Source organism: Lycorma delicatula, chromosome 10 (genome assembly GCF_047948215.1).
Source record: "Lycorma delicatula isolate Av1 chromosome 10, ASM4794821v1, whole genome shotgun sequence".
Taxonomy (NCBI): Eukaryota; Metazoa; Arthropoda; class Insecta; order Hemiptera; family Fulgoridae; genus Lycorma; species Lycorma delicatula.
In genome coordinates, this window is record NC_134464.1 from 35,671,327 (window position 1) to 35,693,489 (window position 22,163).

The 22,163-nt window shown below is 30.0% G+C and overlaps 1 protein-coding gene across 1 annotated transcript in view; it reads right to left on the reverse strand.

Annotated features, from left to right (window-relative positions):
* LOC142331713 (uncharacterized) overlaps positions 1-21,917 on the reverse strand; it is a 124,550-nt gene extending 102,633 nt beyond the window's left edge. Inside the window, exon 1 of the mRNA XM_075377753.1 lies at positions 21,836-21,917. Coding sequence (XP_075233868.1) covers positions 21,836-21,871 — 36 coding nt within the window. The 5' untranslated portion in view covers positions 21,872-21,917. The remainder of the gene's footprint in view (positions 1-21,835) is intronic.
* Between the last annotated feature and the right edge of the window lie 246 nt (positions 21,918-22,163).

A 22,163-nucleotide genomic window follows, 5' to 3' on the forward strand; every position in this document is an offset into this window, starting at 1 on the left:
ATCTTTTATTTTTATGGTGTTTAATTTTTTCTGTAAGTCATCAATGACAAGAAGCAAAATATCAATATATATAAATATGTATATTTATTTAGAAGAATAATTATTTACCTTTAATTACGTCAAAAGATAAATAATAATAATAATAAAAAAAAAAACACGAAAAAAAGTGTTTCATGAGGTGCTGCTTTTATATTGCTGTCTTTAGTTTTAAATATGTTAGAAATATTTAGTTATTATGTGATTTCGTTTGATTTTTTTTAAAGATGGTTGGATAAAAAAATCTATTGTCTATCGATTTCTGTTTGACTGAAATTTTTTATTTCATTCTACAATGATACGGTGGAAACAATTTCCTTTTAATCTTACTCTAATAGATTTCATTGTATTATTTTATTTATTTTTGATAGTTTTTTTAAAAATTTATTATCTAGCTGATTTCTTTCTATTGAAATAAAAGAATGACAAATTTATTATATTTATCATAGATGGAGACATTTGAATAATTTATTCTGATCTAGATTTAATGATAGTGATAAAATAATTACAATATATTGTAATATTTAAACTCTAAACAATGTGTTTTTATCAGAAATATAGTAGGCGATTGTCTAAATTAATAGGATGTAACGAATTGATTCTCTCTGATTTTGAGGCATAAAAGAATAATCTAATTCTTAAATTAGAAGAATAAGAATAAAATTCTTTGAAGAATAAACAAAACCTATATAAATAAAAGACAATCTTCGTTTTGTGTGTGCCCTACTAACTTAAAAACTACTCTACCGATTTCGCTGAAAATTTCACAATTTATTATTATTTGCCCCAGGAGTGTTTACACATTATCAGTTCCACATATTCGTTGTTAGCCTGGCATGAGATATTTGTTACGTACAGGAATGACTGTGATAGTATCGATTGTTATGATAATGTATCTATATATACTAATATCGATTGATATAGTCGTGAATCTATATAAATAAAAGGCAATCTTCGTTCTCTGTGTGCCCTAATTTAGAAAATCCATGTTTTTCTCATGGTCAGTTATACGGTGCATGCTCCCGTGTAAGAAAACCTAGCGATTTATTTATATTTGTGCCAAATTGAATCTCCAAAAACATCGTATATCCCATAGTTTTGTGATGATTTTGATTTATTTAATTGAAATACAATAATATTGAATTGGCATTGTTTGTTTTATTATTTTATATAATACAAAATTTATTTATTTCTTACACACTGAAGCAGTAGCGAAGCATTACTAGTTCGTTCTAAATTATTGAAGTATTAACTTATATGTTAAATATCTACTGACAAAAATTTAATTTAATTTCTATATTTTAATTACGTACATAAAATTGAATTAACTATATAACATATTAAATCTGTAAACTGAGTTACGTTATATAAAATAATAAATTGTAATTTTGTATTAATATACACTACAGTTTTTTTTATTTTTAAACAAATACAAGGGCAATTTAAAAATTTTAAATATAGGTAAAAAAAAAGAAAAATAAAGCAAAAAAGAACAGATTTTATATTAAATTTATATGATCCAAATAGCTGCGTGCAATATTTATCTATGTACGAATAATGTTACTGCCCACATTCGAACGGTTATCTTAATACTATTTCAACTTTGAGATCAGATCTTAACTAATAACTAACTATATGTAATTAATAAGCGCCAATTTCAAGCTGCTATAAGAAGGGTGGTTGAAAATCTTCTTTATGAATTATTAAATAAATTTTTTATGTAATATGTAGTACTACATTTTAATGTAGAACGCTCACTATCTTTCGTGCACCATTTGTTTGCTATGATTTTCATGGAATCGCTTTGAAAATCTGAAATTTGTAAGTTTAGTTGTCTATATTTCATCAATCCTTCTCTCTTTAACAAAAAACAGAAACGGACAGCAGATAAATGGATAACAAGACATATTTATTACTAGTGGCAATACTGCGCGTACGTCTTGTTGTTATGGTAGCCGGTTTATTTTTAATAGTTATTAGAAGTCACTTTTAGAATAGTATTTGTACAACTATCTTTTTAAATATAAATAATACATTTCAACTAATACAGTTGTTTTCCTCATAACAAAAAGTACACAAATAAATAAAGTACATTTATTTATTTTTCTACTAGTTGGAGGGCGTGCCTATGGCCGTCATACCGTCATAATTTTATGACGGTATCACAGAATGAATTTGACAACAAGCTTTGATGGTGATATATATGATTTATGTGATAGTCATATGTTCCAATTAAAAATTTGATGTTTTTGCCAATTTTTTCTTATGCGTGTTTGCAACATTAGGCCATTCATCACGCGTAAGAAAAATTTGTAAAAAACATCAAATTTTTAATTCGAAGCTATGACATTTACATAATCTTACATATCCTCAGACCTTGTTGTCAAATCCATTCTGAGATATCGTCGTAAAATTATTTTTTACATTTTAGTGCGTTTAATTTAAGAATGGTGTTTTAAAAATTTTTTTTACATATTTTTTATTTTGTACTTTTTTGGTTTTCATAAGTTTATACTTTACAAGTGCGCCAGCGCACAAGTTTGAGCGTATTTAACGAGAGATCGGATCGGTACGTTTTACGGTGGGTGAGTGTAATGAAAACATAGGACTAAACGATTTAATTTGCGGATAACCAAGATCCGGTCGATCAAGATTGTACCGGATGGATTAAAAAGTTAGCCCTTGATCTACTGATACGTACGCCGTTTGAATTGTAAAAATCGAACGAGCGGTTCTCGAGATATTACAGTGACACCCTATCAACACCCATTCAGCAGTTTCCGAACGGCGCCCCGGCACTTGAAAATATTATCATCCTTCGGGTACTACGGGAGCGGATGGGGTGTCCTCAAGAGGGGTGGAAAAATGTTTCATAGCGCTAGGGCCGACCGTTTTCAAGATTGCGATTTTCTTTCGAAAATTTGTATCTGGTTAAATAGTTCTAAATTTTCCTAAACCTTCGATATATATTTCGCACATATATCAATATATTATTATAAGTAGTATACACCTGACCACCACGAGACTAATCGGTATTTTCCGCTAGTGATCGGTACATTCCGGTGCTAAGCTAAGGGGGACGTACACACAGTCATAAATACAAATATAGTTTAGTAGGGTTAGGATATGTTTAATGTTTGACTTGACGCGGATTCACGTAAAATTTAAATTTTTGGTAACAATTTTGAATTTTAAGTAAGGGACCCCCCGCATTAATGTACGATTAACTAACAAAATTATTAATATATAAGTATCAGAAGAAAATAATTGAATGTACCCATGAATTTATAGTTTACAGTCATTACTGTAAACACAAGTTTTATTATACACTCTACCAATGTGACAGCATGAAGTCGTATACATTATGTTTATGAATTGATTTTGGTTTTTCCATATAATTCATTGTGCTGTTAAATTCTTTTCTTTTTTTATCCATAATTTTATATAATTTCTTTTACATAAAAATGATTTGCAAAAGAATAATTTACACAGATCTAGACAATATGAGTATTCAATACGATTTTTCTCTCTCACACTATCTCTTTCCTATTGTTGATAAATTTCTTTTAATTTTATAGTAAACTTTGTTCTAAATATTTGATATTCTTATAAACAATAAAATTTATATAACAGAATGATAATGCATCTTGATTAAAAAGATATTCTCTTATTGAAAAAATATACTTTTACGTAATGTAGTTAAAAAGAATACAATTTTATTGAATATAAGTCAAAGAAAATAAAAAAGACAGTGAAGGAAATTAAAGAAAAAATAAAAAACATTTACAATTATATATTTCTTATACTGTTTGGCTATTTATAACATTTATAATGAGTACGGAAGTATAAATTACATTGTAACAAAGCTATTTATTAAAAAAAAACCTTTAAACGTTTTTAAAGATTCGTATTTCAGAATTTCTGATTCACGGACGGTTCCCTAAATTGATGATATAACAAGTTTGTGGAATTTCCACTAGGAAATTAACAGTCACAAGAAAACAATTAAATTTTTTTTGAATCTCTGTTGACAGAAATGTTTGGTAACCTTGCAACTGGTTTACGCGCATGCAAAAATAATCCTTGTTAGCGACACTATTGCTGAGGGCAAGCCTGGTTGCCCAGTTTTGGAGTTCTCACCAAAATACAATAAAGTAATAAACTAATTTTAAAAATTACAGAGGAACGGAACTAAGAATGAAGTTTTCTGTAGTAAATATACACCCGAAAAATAAAACCCATTGGGAGTAAAAATATTTTTCCAATTGGAAATTATATTTATTAACTACTGAAAAATGAAATGTAGTACAAAATAAGAATAGACGATATATAATCCGGAAATAACTTTAACGCTTTACCGGAAATACCACATTCAAAAGCTGGTATTAATATAAACATTTTTACAAGTTTCTTATGAAGTAAAAGTAAATAATACGAGGAATAACTAAATAACATTTCCACACGGTACTTCCTGGAAATGTTAGCGAGCATGCCTAGAGCATATTTAAAATTTAATAACTGACCGAAATCTAGTTTGTGCTGTTTCTGTTTCTTAACAGATATAACGAAGCAAATTCCAGGAAAATCTTTTATAAATGTTGCTATAATCAGTTAAAATAAAATAATTAATTTAAACGTTCTTAGAAAAATCTTCATAGCCTCTTCTTATTAAAAAAGTATAGTAAAAAAAAATCCTGAGCTTTTTAGCTATTTAGCCCAAAATTAAAAATATGCGTATATAAGATTAATTATGAAAATTTTATACGTAGTAAACGTTTTTGTTCTTGGATCTTTTTTTATCTATATTTTATTCAAAAATACATTATGCAATATTATCTCATTAATAAAATAAATATCCCTATTAAATAAAATATAAATAATACGTTTAATTTGAATTATGTGATTTATTTATTATATATTTCATTAAATGCATATTTAAATAAAATTCTTTTTTCAAATATTAATTGTTAATTACATAATTTATAATTCATAAAATACATTTAAAAAATGTAAAATTGTAATTGTGATTAAATTTCTGGTTATTACCTGCTGTATATTTGTCAGTGTTCAGTATTTTTATAAATTGCATTTACATGTACTTTACAACTTTCACGGACTGTGCTGTATACTGTTTATTTTCTCTTTGTTAAACATTGTTGAATTTAAACATACTGTTATAATTTAATTGAAATTTATATATTTGAGAAGTAGTATTTCCAAAAATTTACAATAGAAAATTAGGAATAAAATTTCCTCGTTAGAAATTCTTTTGATACGAAAGAATCCGTTAGGATAATATAACATTTGTCGGTGTAGTAAAGGCGTCTGACAGAGTTAGATGGGATAAATTACTGTTAATTTTGAAAAAGGAGGGAGTTGACTGGAAAGAGATGCCTAATAAAAGGGTTGTACTATAACCAGAGAATGAAAGTGAGGATAGGTGACTAAATGACAGGAAGAATAGGGATTGGAAGGGGAGTAACGCAAGGATGCTGCAAGTTTCCAACACTGCGAGACTAAGGGTAGATAACAACAACTGTCCTTACTGTGGAGCTTATGATTCCCCTGAACATGTAGTATTTGAATGTAACCGTTGGACTGAAAGCAGGCAATCCTGTGTAAGACGTATAGGGCCATTATCTACGGAGAATGTGGTGGATAAAATGCTACTTAACGAGGATAACTTTAATGTGATCTCGTCGTTTATAACCGCAGTTATAAAGAAGAAAGATGAGGAAGCTCGTCAAGAAGAAACCGCTCGCTGATGACGGCTTGTCGTAGGTGGAATTTCCACCTACGAAATAAAAGAGCTAACCGGTGAACTGACCTGCCGCGTGCCGGACATACAGCCGGCGGGCGGGGAGGCGAGCTAGAGTAAAGGACACTCCTCTGGCGCGAGTCAAACTTGATTGTAGATCCGTTCCAGAGGAGTAGGTGGAATATAAAAAAAAAAAAAACAGTTTCCAACACTGTTTAGTATATATATATCTGGAAAAAATAATTAAATGTTTTCTTAATGGGAAAAGAGAAATAAAGATCGGAGGAAGAATAAAAAATGTGTACGTTTTTTTGCTGATTACATGGCGGTACTCGCGGAGAGCCCAAGTAAATTAAATGAAATGATTGATGACTTAAATGAAGGTTACAAAAGTTAGGGTATGAAAAAAAGACAAAATACATGGTAATAGGTGGAAAAGAGGAGAGGATTGAGATTAAGATAGGAAATGAAATTTTAGAGCAGGTGAAGAAATTTCACTACATAGGAAGCTCTTTATAACTGATGATCTGTCCTGCAAAGTAGAAGTTAAAACAAGAATATCAAGAAAGGTATTTAATAAAAAGGGACTATTGGTGTGTGGAAAGTTAAACTTAGCGTTAAGGAAGAGATTAATGAGATGTTTTATTTGGAATTTAGTGCTCTATGGAGATGAAACGTAGACTATGAGAAAGCCAAACAGAAAACGAATTGAGGCTTTTGAGATGTAGGTATGGCGCAGAATGGTAGATGTCACACAGCATAGAACAATGATCATGTAACAATGAAAAGGTATTAAGGGGAGAACAGAAAAATGCTAAATGTGATTGAATATGGAAAAGGGATCTTTCTTTTTCCTGTTTAGCTTCAGGGAATTACTGTTTAGATATTACTTCAGAGGATGAATAAGGATGATATATATGAGTGTAATTGAAGTGTAGTCTTGTACGGTCTCAGTTCGACCATTCCTGGCTGGGACATTGTATGAGAAGAAGCTGTTCGATAGGTTTGGTGAATGGAAGAAAGAAAGAGGAAGAGATTTCAAATGATGGTGAGGGATGGGATTATGGAAAAGGAAAAATTTGCTGAAATAAACAGGTTAGCAAAGTATAGAACAAGGTGGAGAGCAGCAGCCGTGACAGGACCTGCCCTAATGAACACCTTTGGAAAGGATTGATTTAAGACTTGTTAGGATGTGTTTTACCAGTTTTATGAGACATTGATTCTGTTAAATTATGTTCTGTTTTTAATTAATTGTCAAGAAATTCGGAGATAAGGAAGTACGGGATATCGTAGTCGTTAAGGGAAATCTTTTCTTACTTTTTTATTGTAAATTTTTGGAAGCACTAATTCTCAAATATATAAATTTCAATCAAAACTCGGTTTAGGTAATTATATTACAATTTAATAGTTAAATTATCAATGTATAATATTATTAAATGTGTGCTGGAAACTTAATTTTATGAACATTTAAAAACGAACCGAATAATCAGTTTTGGTTATTAACTCATCTACAAACTTTGTTAACATAATAACTTAAAATTTAATAATTTCGCTCTTGTTCGGTTTATTTAATAATAGTTTTATTTAATTTTTTTAGACATATTAATGATTATTTGTATTACTAATCACTTTCTTGGTCATTTTATCAGAATGAAAATTTCACTTTTTGTAATTTAAAAAATAATCATTTGTGACTGAATTAGCTATTTTTCTTTAATTATCTTATTTACGTAAATATCAGCACCAAGGTAACACCTAATAATAATTAATGATGAATGACAATTTTGTAGAGTGTAAAAATGTAAAACCTGACTGAAACTTGATCACGGAAGCTTCGGATGAAAAGTAGAGAAACAATTAATTGAGGGAAATGAGAAAAGGCTGATTTTTAGGCTCTAAAAGACACACATTAGGTTATTTAATATTAGCGTAATGTTGCGTTAGATTAAAAAGTAGTCAAAAGAAGGATATTTGTTTAATTTATCTTAGTTTTCTAAGACTAGTTTAAAGTAATTAAATTACATACATTAAGAGAAAAGAAAATTGGAAAATGCAGTGAGACTAAACGTAACCCTTAATTCTTTTTGTTTTTATGTAGCATATTATCAATCTTCGAATCTATCGGAGAAGATATAACATATTATTTTTAGTATAATTTGAAATAAATACTGATCAAAACAATATTTCCTTTAATATTAGTTTTAAACATTGTTGAACAGAAAAAAAACCCCAAAAAATTAGTGACGTGGGATGAATCACGCATTTCATCAAATTAAGTGATGTTCGGCAAGTGCAGAACTTTAGAGATAACCCACCGGGTTGGTCTAGTGTGAACGCGTCTTACCAAATCAGCTGATTTGGAAGTCGAGAGTACCAGCGTTCAAGTCCTAGTAAAGCCAGTTATATTTACACGGATTTGAATTCTAGATCGTAGATACCGTTGTTCTTTGATGGTTGGATTTCAATTAACCACACATCTCAGGAACGGTTGAAGTGGGACTGTAAAAGACTACACTTCATTTACACTCATACATATCATCCGCATTCATCCTCTCAAGTATTATCTGAACGGTAGTTACCGAAGGCTAAACAGGAAAAAGAAAGAACTTTAGAGATATGATTCAAATACAGAGTGTTCGGAGAGTGGCTGTGCAGTATGTTTTGGAATTACATGATGCATTATGTTCTTCTGACGTTAGGTTGGTTGCCCTGTGGGTTCACTGAGCGTTATTGAGTAATAAACCTAGACGTCAGTTGTTGAGTTATTACTGAACGCGCTTCGAATCGTTTTTTCGTTTTCGGAATCAATAGTTGTAAGAAATAATGGTTCTTTCGGCAGAGGATACTAATTAGTGAAGCACAGATGTTCTGAAAAGTTTCCAAATAAAAACTGCATTGCGGTATTCGTCACCGCAATGCAGTTCGAACTCTATCAAAAAATTTGGGATAACAGGCTCTTGCTGAAGACGGGATCGAAGCGGAAGATAAACAAACTGAAGCTTTTTTATATTTCGGATGCTATCGCCGAAAATCCATCTAAGTCAATGCGTAAGTTAGCACAGCAGCAAAATATCGGATTTGCTACAGCACAAAAAAGTGTAAACCTACAATCATACCTACAATCATTGTAGGTGAAACCTACTATCATGCCAAAAGATTAAATTATTGTCAATGGTTTAAATGTTTTATTGACCAAAGTTCCATAGGTATCCTCGATATTACGTTTTTTTTACATATGAAGCGTGGTTTCATCTGGGAGGGTATATTAATTCACAAAATATACACTATTGTGGTCAACTAAACCCCATGAATCACACGACCGAAAATTGGAGTCTCAGTCAGTGCGAGTAGAACGCGCATTGTGGATCATATATTTTTTGAAAATACAGATAATAGTGATCATTATTTTGCTATTTTCACAAATTCATTGGTCAGTTAACAGAAGTGGAAATCAATCACGGTTGGTTCCTAGAAGATGGTGCCACAGCATACACAGCTAACAGTCAATGACTTTTTTACGAAATGTCTTTGGTGATTTTGAGGATATTGTGGTCTGTACGATCGCTCGATCTGACTACCCCAGATATATCTCTATGGGGTTCAGCAAAACAAGCAATATATCACAACAGACCACGCACGATTGACGAACTAAAAACCTCAATAACTGCATACGTATGAGATATTTCAGTATATCAGCTAAGTGTTAGAAAACAAATTGAAACGTATGTAATATTGTATTGATATGTGAGGTAATTTTCAATACCTTTTATAAAAAACTATTCCAGTTATTGTAATATCCGTTTCTATAAAATAAAGAAATAAAAATAAAAAAGTAATAATTAAGAAAGATTCGTCATTTCAATTTCATAATTCCAGTGCACAGCGATTTACCGAATTTACTGGATGAGCAAGTGTATTTAAAGTGGTGTCGATTCTGAAACGAGGTTGATGCATGTAAATCAATGAGGTATGTTCTTACTGTTTTTTAAAAATTAATTTGTAACTTTGTACAAAAAATATTAACATTCATTTGAATAGAAAGGTGTCACATACTCGGATGCAATCTTAATTAAATTCTAATGGGAGATATATAATCAAATTGAATTAAAAAGCAAGGTTTTAAAGTTCTTAAAACACACCTCCACAAAAAATAAACGTAATATAAATAATTATATTAAGCTAAAAAATGAAGGAACATTATACTAAAATGTCGTTTTTGGTTATTTTGTATTTAAAGTAGTTAAAATTTTGTTTTTTTTTTTACATTATTATTATTTTAAAATAAAAATTAAAATTCCTTCCAGAAAATATCGTTTGACTTGTTTGACCGGATGGGGGTCTCTAAAATATCTGCAAATTTTATTACATAAATAAAATTATTAAAATTATACATTGATTTTTTTTAAAAATATTTGTTGGTAAAAGCTATTAAGAAGTTCTTTCAAAGAAAATGTTACAATAGGTTTTTTTTACTTACTTAATTATGTATAAAAAAATAAATTTTGTTCCGTTTATATAATTTTTATAAAAGAATAAAATAAATCGTTTATTCATTGATTTGTTTAACTTAAATTTTAAGCTGTTGTGAAAGTATAGTCTTGAAGTAAGTGGAAGAGATTTTGTCATGATTTGAACTATAACAATCACACTGTTCAGTTACCGTTGACATCAATGGAGGAGACATGTTTTAGTAAAAAAAAAATTACGTGAAAGTGTAATCATAATACAAATTATAAATAGAAAAAGTTTACTGAAGAAGAAAAAAAATACGGTATTATTAGGTTTATTTCTTTTTTGTTATTAAAAAAATATATATATATTTAAATTTATGTACTGTTTTTACCTTAGAAAATTATTTGACATGATTATTATTAATAATATCCTAGTAAAAGTTAGTTGTTTTTATATGGATCTGAATACTTCACGGTGGATGCCGGTCTACTTTGATGGTTGGGGCTCAATTAATCACATGTCTATACAAGACTACACCTTATTTACATGTCGTACGTATCCTCATCTCATTGTGTCGTGGGAGAGGGGGGTGGTTGCTTATTGTTCACAGTTGACCAGATTGCAACGTTCCATTAGGGAAATAAATAATAGTACTATTTTACTTTTTCATAATTTTTTTTATTTCAATCATTTTTATAATGTTAATCCTACAATTATTTCAAGAGCAATAAAAATGTGTACTGGCAAGTTCGTTACATCTATTTTTCTAAATTATTCGATCTTATGTTAAAGAAATTTAACATATTTTACTTCTGGAGTTTTTAGTTTTCCCAAAATTTTATCAACTGCTCATTCATAATAATGTAAAATAGGATGGATATACATTTAAAAAAAGAAAATCTAGAATCTATTTATCCAAAATTCACCTACGTATGAGGGTTAAAAAGTGAAAAATCAAAAACGTTATCAACCAAAAGGTTCAGTGAAATAAAAAGCAAATTTTTCTAAAATATTAGAAATAAAGCTAAGTATGCAACTTTTCAAAAAATTTATTTATTTATTGTCAATTGAAAATTACGTATACAATATAATTTTACATATTTATCCTTGACGCAGGTAGCAAAAGAAACCTTAGCACTACCCTCGAGTTGCTGCTATTATAATAGGATGATTAATAAAAGAATAATTAAAAATACAATATTTAACTAAATAAAAATACATGATTTTTGTGCATGATACATAAAAATAAAAAAAAACGTAAAATTAAAATTGAAAAATTAAGTTAAAAAAATACATAGAACTAGAATGTAAAATTATTTAAGTTTACATTGAAATCAAATAAAATATAATAAATTCATAATCAAAAAAAAATGAGAAAAAATTAATTTCATTATGGGGAAATAAAAAAAAATAAATACATTATAAGATAACGTATGATAAAACAACAAGAAAACTGAATACGTAAGATAACTGAATACTATTATGAATTTTTACTTTCTTAGCATTTACTTAAACTTTCACGTAGATTTTTTAATGTTAAGTAGTTTATATAATGATAAAAAAATTTTAAAAATTTTATAGCTCATAAATTGCAAAGTAGTATAAAGCCATTACTTTGAAATTTTTATAAAGAAAATAATTATTACAAAATTATTCAAAAACAATAAATAATCCATTATTCAAAATCACCAAAAAATATATTAAAATATTATAAAATTGTAATGAAAAGACATGTGCTAAAAAAAAATTGTTTTATTTTATTTAATAAATAAATTCATGTCTACGTTAAGTACTTGTCTATGGAAAAAAATTTAAGATAAGAAATATGAGATTTGTTTAAATTCAGAGCGATTTAAAAACAAAAAGGCAGAATAGAAAAAATAATTAAAAATTTCAATGTCAGTCTATGTTTCTTTTAAAATTTAAAAAGAATGTATATTTTTAACTATGTCCTGATTTTGTTTACTAGTTTTAATTTCTCCGTAATAATGTACATAATTTAAAAGAATATGACCAACGTTACATGATAATTATCTAGCTGGCATATTGAACTATGACAGAACAAGACAGACTAGGACTAGAACAGATAAGAGATTCATAACTTAGGTTGGTTGGTGTACCTCAAGTTACGGACGACTTTTTTTAAGAAAAATGTTCTTACCCTATACTTTCGTATAAATACCGGGTGATTCAAAAAGGACTTCACAATTTTAAAAAGATATAAAAATTTATTGCAATAACTTAGATTCGGTTGAAGTCTCATTTCATAGAAAAACACATCAAGATTGTCACTCAACATTCACTTTGGTTGGATGTGGCATCTATTTGTAATGCTACTTACATCCCACCTGAAGTCGATTTAATTCCAGACTGTAACCAGTAAGTCAGACGTTATTTCTGGAGCTGCAGCTTTAATTCGAAGTCTTAGCTCAACAAAATCAGTAGTCAAAGTGTTATATAAACTCGATCTTTATTGAAACCCCATAAGAAAAAAATCTACCGGGGTCAAATCTGGGGAGCAAGGTGACCATGCGATTCGACCTTCACGACCAATCCACCGACCTGGGAATCAAGCATTAAAATCTCGCACTTCAAGGCGATAGTCAGGTGGTGTTCTGTCTTGCTGATAGTAAGGGCGACCATTTTGGTCATCATCGTCTAAGTGAGGGATTAGAAAATTTGGAAGGATATCCATATAAACGATACCATTTACCGGTTGCCTCCTGGAAGAACAAACCGTTATGTATGGAAGCTGTTTCAACAAAGGTTTGATGTTAAGAGTAAATTTTACATATGTTGGGAAGGCCCCTCAATACTCTTTACGAAAATTACGTTAAACTGCAGTTCAGTTATTGACTGCAAATCGTCAAACGAAAACACACGGCGAGTACGTTCCGGCACCAGTAAATGTATCCATTTTAAACAACACTGGTGACAACGATGGTAGCCGAATTCGGTACTAATAAACTACGTGAGTCAAAACTTGATGTGTTTTCCTATGAAATGGGACCACAACCAAAGCTGTAAGATATTTCAATAAAGTTTTATATACTATTGAAGTTGTAAAGTTGGTTTTGAATTATCCGTTATGAACTAACTTTAATATGTCAGTTTATTGTCTACAAACATCAACCATCCATTCTGCTAAAGTGATGCTTCATAAAGCTCACACAATGGAAACTGATAGATTTTCCACGAGTATCGTGTGATCAACACCAATTTTTTTATAAGGTGGATAAAATATGAGCTGCTTCTACGAAGCAACTCCAGTACAAAAAAAAGTTTTCAGTTTCTGTAGCACGTGCCTTAATTTGTCATCTTTCAAATATTTTGCTAAAATAGAACGAAAGAATAAAAATCAGTAAAAGGTTATTAGCTGATCTCTGTGGCGGAGTGGTAGCGTCTTGACCTTTCATCTGGAGGTCTCCGGTTCGAATCCCGGTTAAGCATGACATTTTTCATACGCTACAAATTTCCATTTAGGCTAATGACCATAGCAGAGAGCCAGTAACCTCATAAAAAGAAAAATAAATATTTTACGAAGTCTAGTTAAACCTACTCATAACATTTTTAATATTCCGGATTATGCAATCATACATACTGCACATCTGCCCAGTAAACGTATACTACGTGCTAATTGGGTCAAGTTTTCCATGTCGAAGTTTTTGCAAATGTTTTCGCTTCATGACCTCTAACCAAAAAAACACAATTGTTAGCATTGAATATAACGAAAGTGTATTTATCTATGTATGTGTAAATGTTGTCTTGTTTTTTTATTTATTTCTAATCAATTTGGATTAAATTTTGTTTTAAGATATTTCTACGGGAGCATTGATGTCGTTGAATTTTGGACACGATCGATATAATGGGCGGGGTGATACTTATTAATTGTGTTTAAGAAGGTAAATATGACATAATTTTGTGGGATACGTTCACCAGGGGCAGATGGACGCACCGCCTTATCGCGGATATAAAGCCGTGGGCCGGTCGGAGGTTTGGTGAGCTGAACTACTGGCTCACGCAATTGCTGACCAGCCATGGGGTCTACCGCACCTACCTGTGTAGTAGGAGGAGAGTGGATGACCCCTTCTTACTGCGGCGACCCGGATACCCCAGAACAAGTGGTGTTTTGGTGCTCGCTGTGGGATGAATACCGCTTTGCTTGCTCATCGATTACCGGACCTCTCAGCGTGAACATCATCGCCACCATAGTCCCAAGAGTTTTGATACCATCGCAGGGTTCGGGGCGAGGGTCTTTCAGGAGAAGGATCGGGGGCTCGGGGATGAGCTCTCTGCGGAGCTGCCGTTCGCACGTACTTGCACGAGTGGAAGGTAGCGATGAGGCACGGGAACTCTTCGCACCTCCGAGCGAAAAAGACCGAGTCCCGGCGAGGATGGCCTACTGGGGTGTCCCCCCGTTAGAGGCATTGGCATAAAGAGTCCCGGCTCTCGGAGTGGGGACCCAGGGACGGCATAGTCGAGCCTGGTGGATCCTACTCTGGGGTTTGAGGCGGGCGCAAAGTAAGATCCGACCGGTGGGCTGAGACGTGGAGGCCCATTAGAGTAGAGGACACTCCTCTGGACTGTGTAATATTTACTGCAGGATCCGGTCCGGGAGAAGGTAAAAACAAAAAAATTCCTCTTGGATAGCTATATCCTGTCAGGTGGTATTTGATGTTTGATTTTATTTAAACCTCAGTAAATGGATGAAGCTAAAAAAATGTTTAGATTTTTTTTTACATAAAACAAAGATATGAAAAAAGTCGTATGCTGAATAGTATATGATCAAAAGCGTAAATTATATTTTTAGATCAACTGATTTTAAGGTGGATTACAAACACAGTATATTAATGTTAAAGAGAAAATTGTTGAAATATTTTCGGCTACATGATTTTCTTTTTAATTTTCCATGATTTACCCGTAATTAATAATTACCATCAATCTGTTAAAGAAAAAACGTAAGTTAGATTTTCTTAATATAGTATAGCTTGGTTATCCGAACTTTTATCGACTGGACAGGGTTTCAACATAGTGTCGAGGAAAAAATTGTTATTTAAGATTTGTTTTATACTTCAAAATATTTTTATTTTCTCATCTCACATATGTAAGATACAATCACCAAAAGAACGGTTGTTTAATTTACAAAAAAAGTTCAGACATATTTTAGTAAGATGTTTATCTTTTGATATTTTTTCTTTCTTCATAATTTCTTATATTAATTTAAATATTATAATAAAGTGAATATGTCTTATTTTCTGTATAAATCATTTTTTTTTAACTTTTTAAAATGTGAAGGCTATAAAACATTTTGAATCGTTTAATATTTAAGATAAATACTTTAATCAGTCGGTCATATCTCCGAGTTAATTTGATGTCCTCTAATTTAGAAAAAATAAGACGAAGTACAAATTATAAAATTTTAAAAATCTGTCTAAATATCACGACCCAAGAGCTGATGATAATTTTTTTGATATCGATCAATGAATGTAATATCATTTTTTCATCTTTTATGTTTTACGATAGGATTAGTTTTAAGTGGCATTTAAAATGAATTCGATCCAGATAGAAGGTGCATTTGTAAAATTTTTCGTAGGTTTGTGCTGTATGTGTACACACACACACTCACACTCACACACACACACACACACACATACACACAGTGTTTCAGTGTAGGTTTAACATAGTGATATGGGAAAGTATATAGACTCTGTAAAGAGTAAAGAATGTAACAAAAAACCACGTCACTTCTTATTTTTCCTAAGCCGGGGATGGTTGTTAATTTTTGAAAATATCTGTGCCTTTTTGCCATTTCAAAAGTTATTGGTATAATTTTTTTTTTAAGAAATTAAATCTTTTTGGTAATTTAAATTTAATTTTTTTTTTTTAAAGATGAATATGAATTCTCTAGAACTGCGAAAGGCTTACGTAATGTTAAAGAATTTTCAAGAATAACTTCGAATTTTCAGTTCTAGAAGCTAGTATAAAAGGAGAAAAACTTAAAAAGTTGTAATTATATCAATTCTCTTTTCATGAATATAAGGAATTAAACAGTAAACAATTTTCTAAATTTGTAAAATATTAGAAATGTTTAAATAACAGCATTTTTTATAAACATTTGAGAATTAGGATGTTTGGTTTAATTATTTATTTATTTTAAGGGGTTATTAATAATTCAATTAAATGAGGGGGAATAAAGCGTGTTAGGATGTTCCATTATAAAAATACATTTTTTTTAATACTCTTTCGCTTATATTATTTTTTTTTTATCGTTTTATTAAAATGGTTAATTCCTTTTCATCTATTGATGATGATTGTTTAACTCTCGAAATGCGCATCTTGTTGTAGATTTTAATTTTTTTTTTTAACTAATTTTTAGGATCTTTATGGTACTGGTATTTTAACAACAGTATACATAAGATTTATGATTTATTTTATTAGTGGATATTTTCATTTTGCGAGTATTGTTTTAACGATCGTTTAATTTTTATTTCCTTCAAACTTTCATTTTCGTTGTTTAATTATTTAGTTACATGAACTATCAATAAATTTAGTTAGTGTAGGAAGTATAGATTATTTATTATTATGATTAACGGATGTAATAGGACAGGAGAAAAGCTGAACTAGTTTACAACGTGTTTCAAGTAAGACACGTAATAGTATTAATTTATCATTATATTAAAGTTTATAATTTAATATAAAAATCAATTAATTTTAACCCACACAAATACTTATTATACTTTAATCGCGCGCAATATGTTTACCTATAGATTTGAATTTTTAAAACTCGCTTCATATTCACCATAAATGACTTAGGGTAGTTTTACTTTATTATTTAGACATTTTTCTGTAAAAGTGAGCGATTTAAATTCATTATTATTTTGTTTTATTAAAAAGATGCTAAAAAACCAATGAAAGTACTATTTTTAGATTACTTATACCTTACTCGAATTTAAGCCCATCTAATTTTATAACCACTAAAACATTTTTTTTTTTAATAAAAATCACTAAATATAGGCCTTATTAGTTGTATACTAGACTTTTCTGATTATGCTAGTATATTTTAGCGTATTTTTTAAATATGCTTTTCTAGTTGCTTATCACTTTTCAAAGGATGTTATTATAATTATTCATATTGAAAGCAGAGTAAGAAAATATTTCTACATAAGTAAAATACAATCTTCGTTTTGTGTGTGCTCTAATTACTCAAAAACTGTTTAACCGATTTCTCTGAAAATTTCACAACTTATTATTTTCCCCTGGTGTGTTTATATGTTAAAAGTATAACATAAATGCGAAAGTTTATGGCGGTTTGTCCGTTTGCAACTTCACGCGAAAACCAACCGAGCGATTACTTCTAAATTTTCAGGATACATCCGTTTTGTCACAGGGAAGGTTTTAAACCATAATTCTGAGGCTCTTGACCACTTGGGGGTTAAGTTGGTGAATTTTTGGTCTTGGACGACAGCCTAACATCTTTTTTGACCTAAAATGACAGACTATGCGTTTTATAACATTTTCAGCTCCTCTACCTTGGGAATATTACCAAGATGTAAGGTATTCTAGGAAAGAGGAACCAGATGGGAAACATGTTCGTCTACAATAGCAGATTATATGTTAAGAATGAGGGAAACGTTGGAGGAAAGAGATTTTTAGGCTTTAATTGTTTATTAATCGGTATTATTTTCACAAACATCAGGGTAACGAACACAGCAGGAGTCTAGGAAGGTGGAATCCCCTGGTTAAACGGGAAGAATGAACGAAACGAACCATGACCAGCTAGTATGTGATAAAGAAAAACAATTTTCATTATGACGCGTTTTTTTTACAAAAACATAAATAAAAGCATTATCGTGACAAATTTTTGTATAGGTACGGTCAAGTTAGAGCAACTTTCACAAGAAAATGATTAGATTACAGCTTATCTTTTGAGAAGTCCATACTAGCAGGTTATTATTTATATTTATAGTAAATTCCTTACCACTGCATTCATCAACATTATAAAAATAAAATTTATTAATATAAAATCGTTTCTTAAATTTCAGACTTTTAAAATCTTAATCTTTATAAACTTTTTGATTGGTAATTAACCCTACATATCAAAATGTAGTTAGAAAACTAAAATTTACCATACTTATCTAAAATTATTCGTGGATGTAGAGAATTACATAGATTATAGACTATATAAATTATTTTTTATTTCTATACAATAAACATAATGTAGTTCAAACTATAATATCATCCGGAGGTCCCCCGGTGAGGTATGGCATCACACGTTACAAAAAAAAAGTTATCATTCATCTCATCCTCTGAAGTAATACCTAACGGTGGTCCCGAAGGTTAATAAAAAAAAAAAAAAAAAAAAAATATGACTCGTGTCATATTGAGTATGACACGAGTATTCAATATTTTTTATTTAACTGATGATAAAGCATTGGTAAAAAATAATGTATATTAATTATATTTTTTTAAGTATTTTAATTAAATGTTCTAAAAAATAAAATAAAATCCACGTGGATGCCAATCTACGTGGCGGAGTGGTAATCTCACAGCCTTTCATCCGGAGATGCCGGATTTGAATCCCGGCCAGACATGGCATTTTACATATCCTAAAAATTTCCATCTTCATATTACGTTGTACAAGCTTCTTTGTGTGCTTCTATGGTGAATTAATTCATCAATAAAAAATATATTAAAGCATTTCTTCTAAACTGAATTTCTTTTACTATTATAAAAGTAATTCATTTTATAGTAAAAATAATTTTCTAAATAAAAAGAAAGTTGTAATTTTTTTATAGTTGTAGGTTAAAATCGTTTGTTAATACGAGTATTTTTCTTGTTTAATCGATCACCAAAAGCATAAAAGAATGAATTATTTTATTTTAAAATACTTGTCATTGAAAAAGGTTGCAACTATTTTAAAAAATCATATATTAGAAACTGCTAGAGATAATCAAACGAGTATTATTTTAAAAATTTCACCACTCACAAAGTTTTTTTTTACGTACCTTAGAATGTTTCAATATAAGCTCTGTTGGTCGCTCAGCAAACATCTAGCCGATAATCGACTTCTGCTCAGGTCCGTAGGATCATCGCAGGGGTAACTGTTGCAATAGCAAGTGTGTACCATCTTGTTGAAACATTACAGAAACGCTGCTTTCTTGTTCAGTTTGGTTAACTTGCGGGGAAACGCCCCCATACTTTAGCCTACCCGTTCGACACGCACCCAATGAAAGATTTCCTAATCGTTGGATTGGTAAGCCCTGTGCTTTGGCCTCCGAGGAGCCCAGATTTGATACCCGTAGACTTTTTTCTACGGGGATATGTTAAAAACATTATCTGTAGTGAAAAAATCAGGGTTGTACAAGATTTAAGACAACGGATCACCGCTGCTATTGCCGTAGTTTACGCCTGCGATGATCCAGCGGACCTGGAAAGAAGTCGCTTAATGTTTGCAGACAGTGGAGCTCATGCTGAAACATTCTAAGGTACGTAAAAAAAAATCTTTTTGGGTGATGAATTTTTTAAAACAGTACTCGTTTGATTTCCTCTATTAGTTTCTGAGATACGATTTTTTAAATTTGCTACAACCTTTTTCAATGACTTCGTACGTATTATGTATTTTAGATATAAAATGTTTCACTTACATGTTATTTTAAATGAAAATAGTACTAAGTGTCACCGGGTAAACTATTTTCTAAAATTGTATAAAGTTTATCTATATAAATTTTACTACTAGCACTAGATAGGGATTTTTGGAGAGCTGCATCAAACCAGTGAAATAACTGAAGACAAAAAAAGTATATAATTTATTACATCAAGAAAATTTAAAATAAAGGAACATTTTTAAATAAAATTCCTCAAAGTTCAGCTTATTTCATTCACAAAGAATTATGGGCTTTATGAGTTATCATAAATAATAATAATAATAACAACAACAATAATAATAATAATAATAATAAATAAGATTAGCCCATTAGCATTTCACTGAACTTCAATTTAGAAGAAATCAATCTATAGGGCAATGTACTGTATGTGAGAAGTATTCTCTTGGTTTCATGATGTTCCTCATTTAAAAAATAACTTTAAAGATCGGTGGTAGAATTACAGATTTGTAAAAAAAAATCTTATGTGGACACCACATGAATTCCTTATACGCCTATTAAATTACATAACATTTTTTTTTTTAAATGAAAAGTAAACTTTTATTTCATTAATAATTTATATATATATATATTTTTTTTATTATTATTAACTAGCCGCTCGGCCGGGCTTCGCCGGACCTCCCAGCCAGGCCTCGCTTTTCTCGGCGCTTTGGTTTTCCAGGTTTTCAAAGTTCTTTTTTCAACTGAAAAATTTTTGACGTTATCAACTTTACTCCAAGTTAAGAGCTTAATGTTTTTAGAAAAAATTTCATGCAATTTATATACGTTATCTGATAACAGAAAATCCATTTTTTTTTTAATTTACCGACATGGGAGCTGCGCCCCCAAACCTAATTGCATTTCCCGTTGCTCAGTTGTTTCATTCAAGCTGGTTTGATCTGTGCGTCCTCGGTCGCTTTCTATATATATATATATATATTTTTTTTTTATTATGAATTATTATTTATAATAATTTTTTTTACAGTCGGAAGTTAATAATTATTAATAAATAAATATATTTAAATAAAAAAAAGGAGATGAAGTCCGATTCGAATAGATTTGCCCCATCCCCTTATAAGATCCAAACATTTCATTAACTAAAATTTCATTTGACTATAATTCTGAAACCAATGAAAATAAGTACTACTTATGATATATCATTGAAAAGCTCTCAATGAGAGCTTATTACTGCGGTTAAAAAAAAGTTGAAGATCCAAAATAAATTGGATTTTGGCCTTTTTTAGACACTTTTGATCCAGTCGATTGCAATCAAAAGGGTTGGGGGGGAGGGTTGCACAACTAGATGTTACAATAATTCTAAATCCAAAATTTCAGTATCATACGGCTAATCGTTTTTGAATTATACGAGATACATACGTACGTACAGACATCACGCCACTAGTCAAAATGGATTCAGGGATGGTCAAAATTGATATTTCCGTTGAAATTTGAAAACCGAATTTTTTTGCGATCACAATACTTCCTTTATTCCTTACAAGGAAGTAAAAAGAAAAAAATCAAATTCATGTAAAATAAACATAATAAATAATTTTAAATATAAATGCACTTAAAATTATTTTTATACTTTATTTCAATGGTCTATATACATAATAATGATCTATATACTGCAATGCTATATATACTATAATACTACGTTCACTGTATTTTTAACTCATGTGATGGTTCGTTGCTTTACGGAAACCAAAGTTAAAATCTTTTATTTTAATTTAGTTTTATTATTATTAATATTAATACATTGTATGTTTATACTTATAAATATATTTAAGAATCCAAAACGTTTTAACCATTTTTTTTTAATATGTTTAAAACTGATATTAAAACGTACGAGTATTTAATAGCCAGTAATATAATAAAAATAAATTATTTATGAATATTATTTTAAATATCAGATATTTAATAAATAGTAATTAAAAAATTAATTACTTACATTTATTCGGCATGTTTTTATTTTGATCCGGCACATGACTATCCTGTGGCACTATTGGTAAAATTATAACGCTCTCCAGCTGATGTGTCGGCGTCTTATATCACGTTCCAGTAGAAGGAGAGAAGCTTTCTATCGTATACTATTATAGTATACTCCTTACCTTTACTACCGCCACCATTTTTCCTTACGTCATTTGACATTGATTCTTCTTTTTTTTTAGTATTAATTATATAGATTTATTTATTATATATTTTTTAAAGTTAAGACATATTTCATATAAGTTACTTTTTTATTTTAACTATTAAGGTAATGAGAATCTTCGTGATAG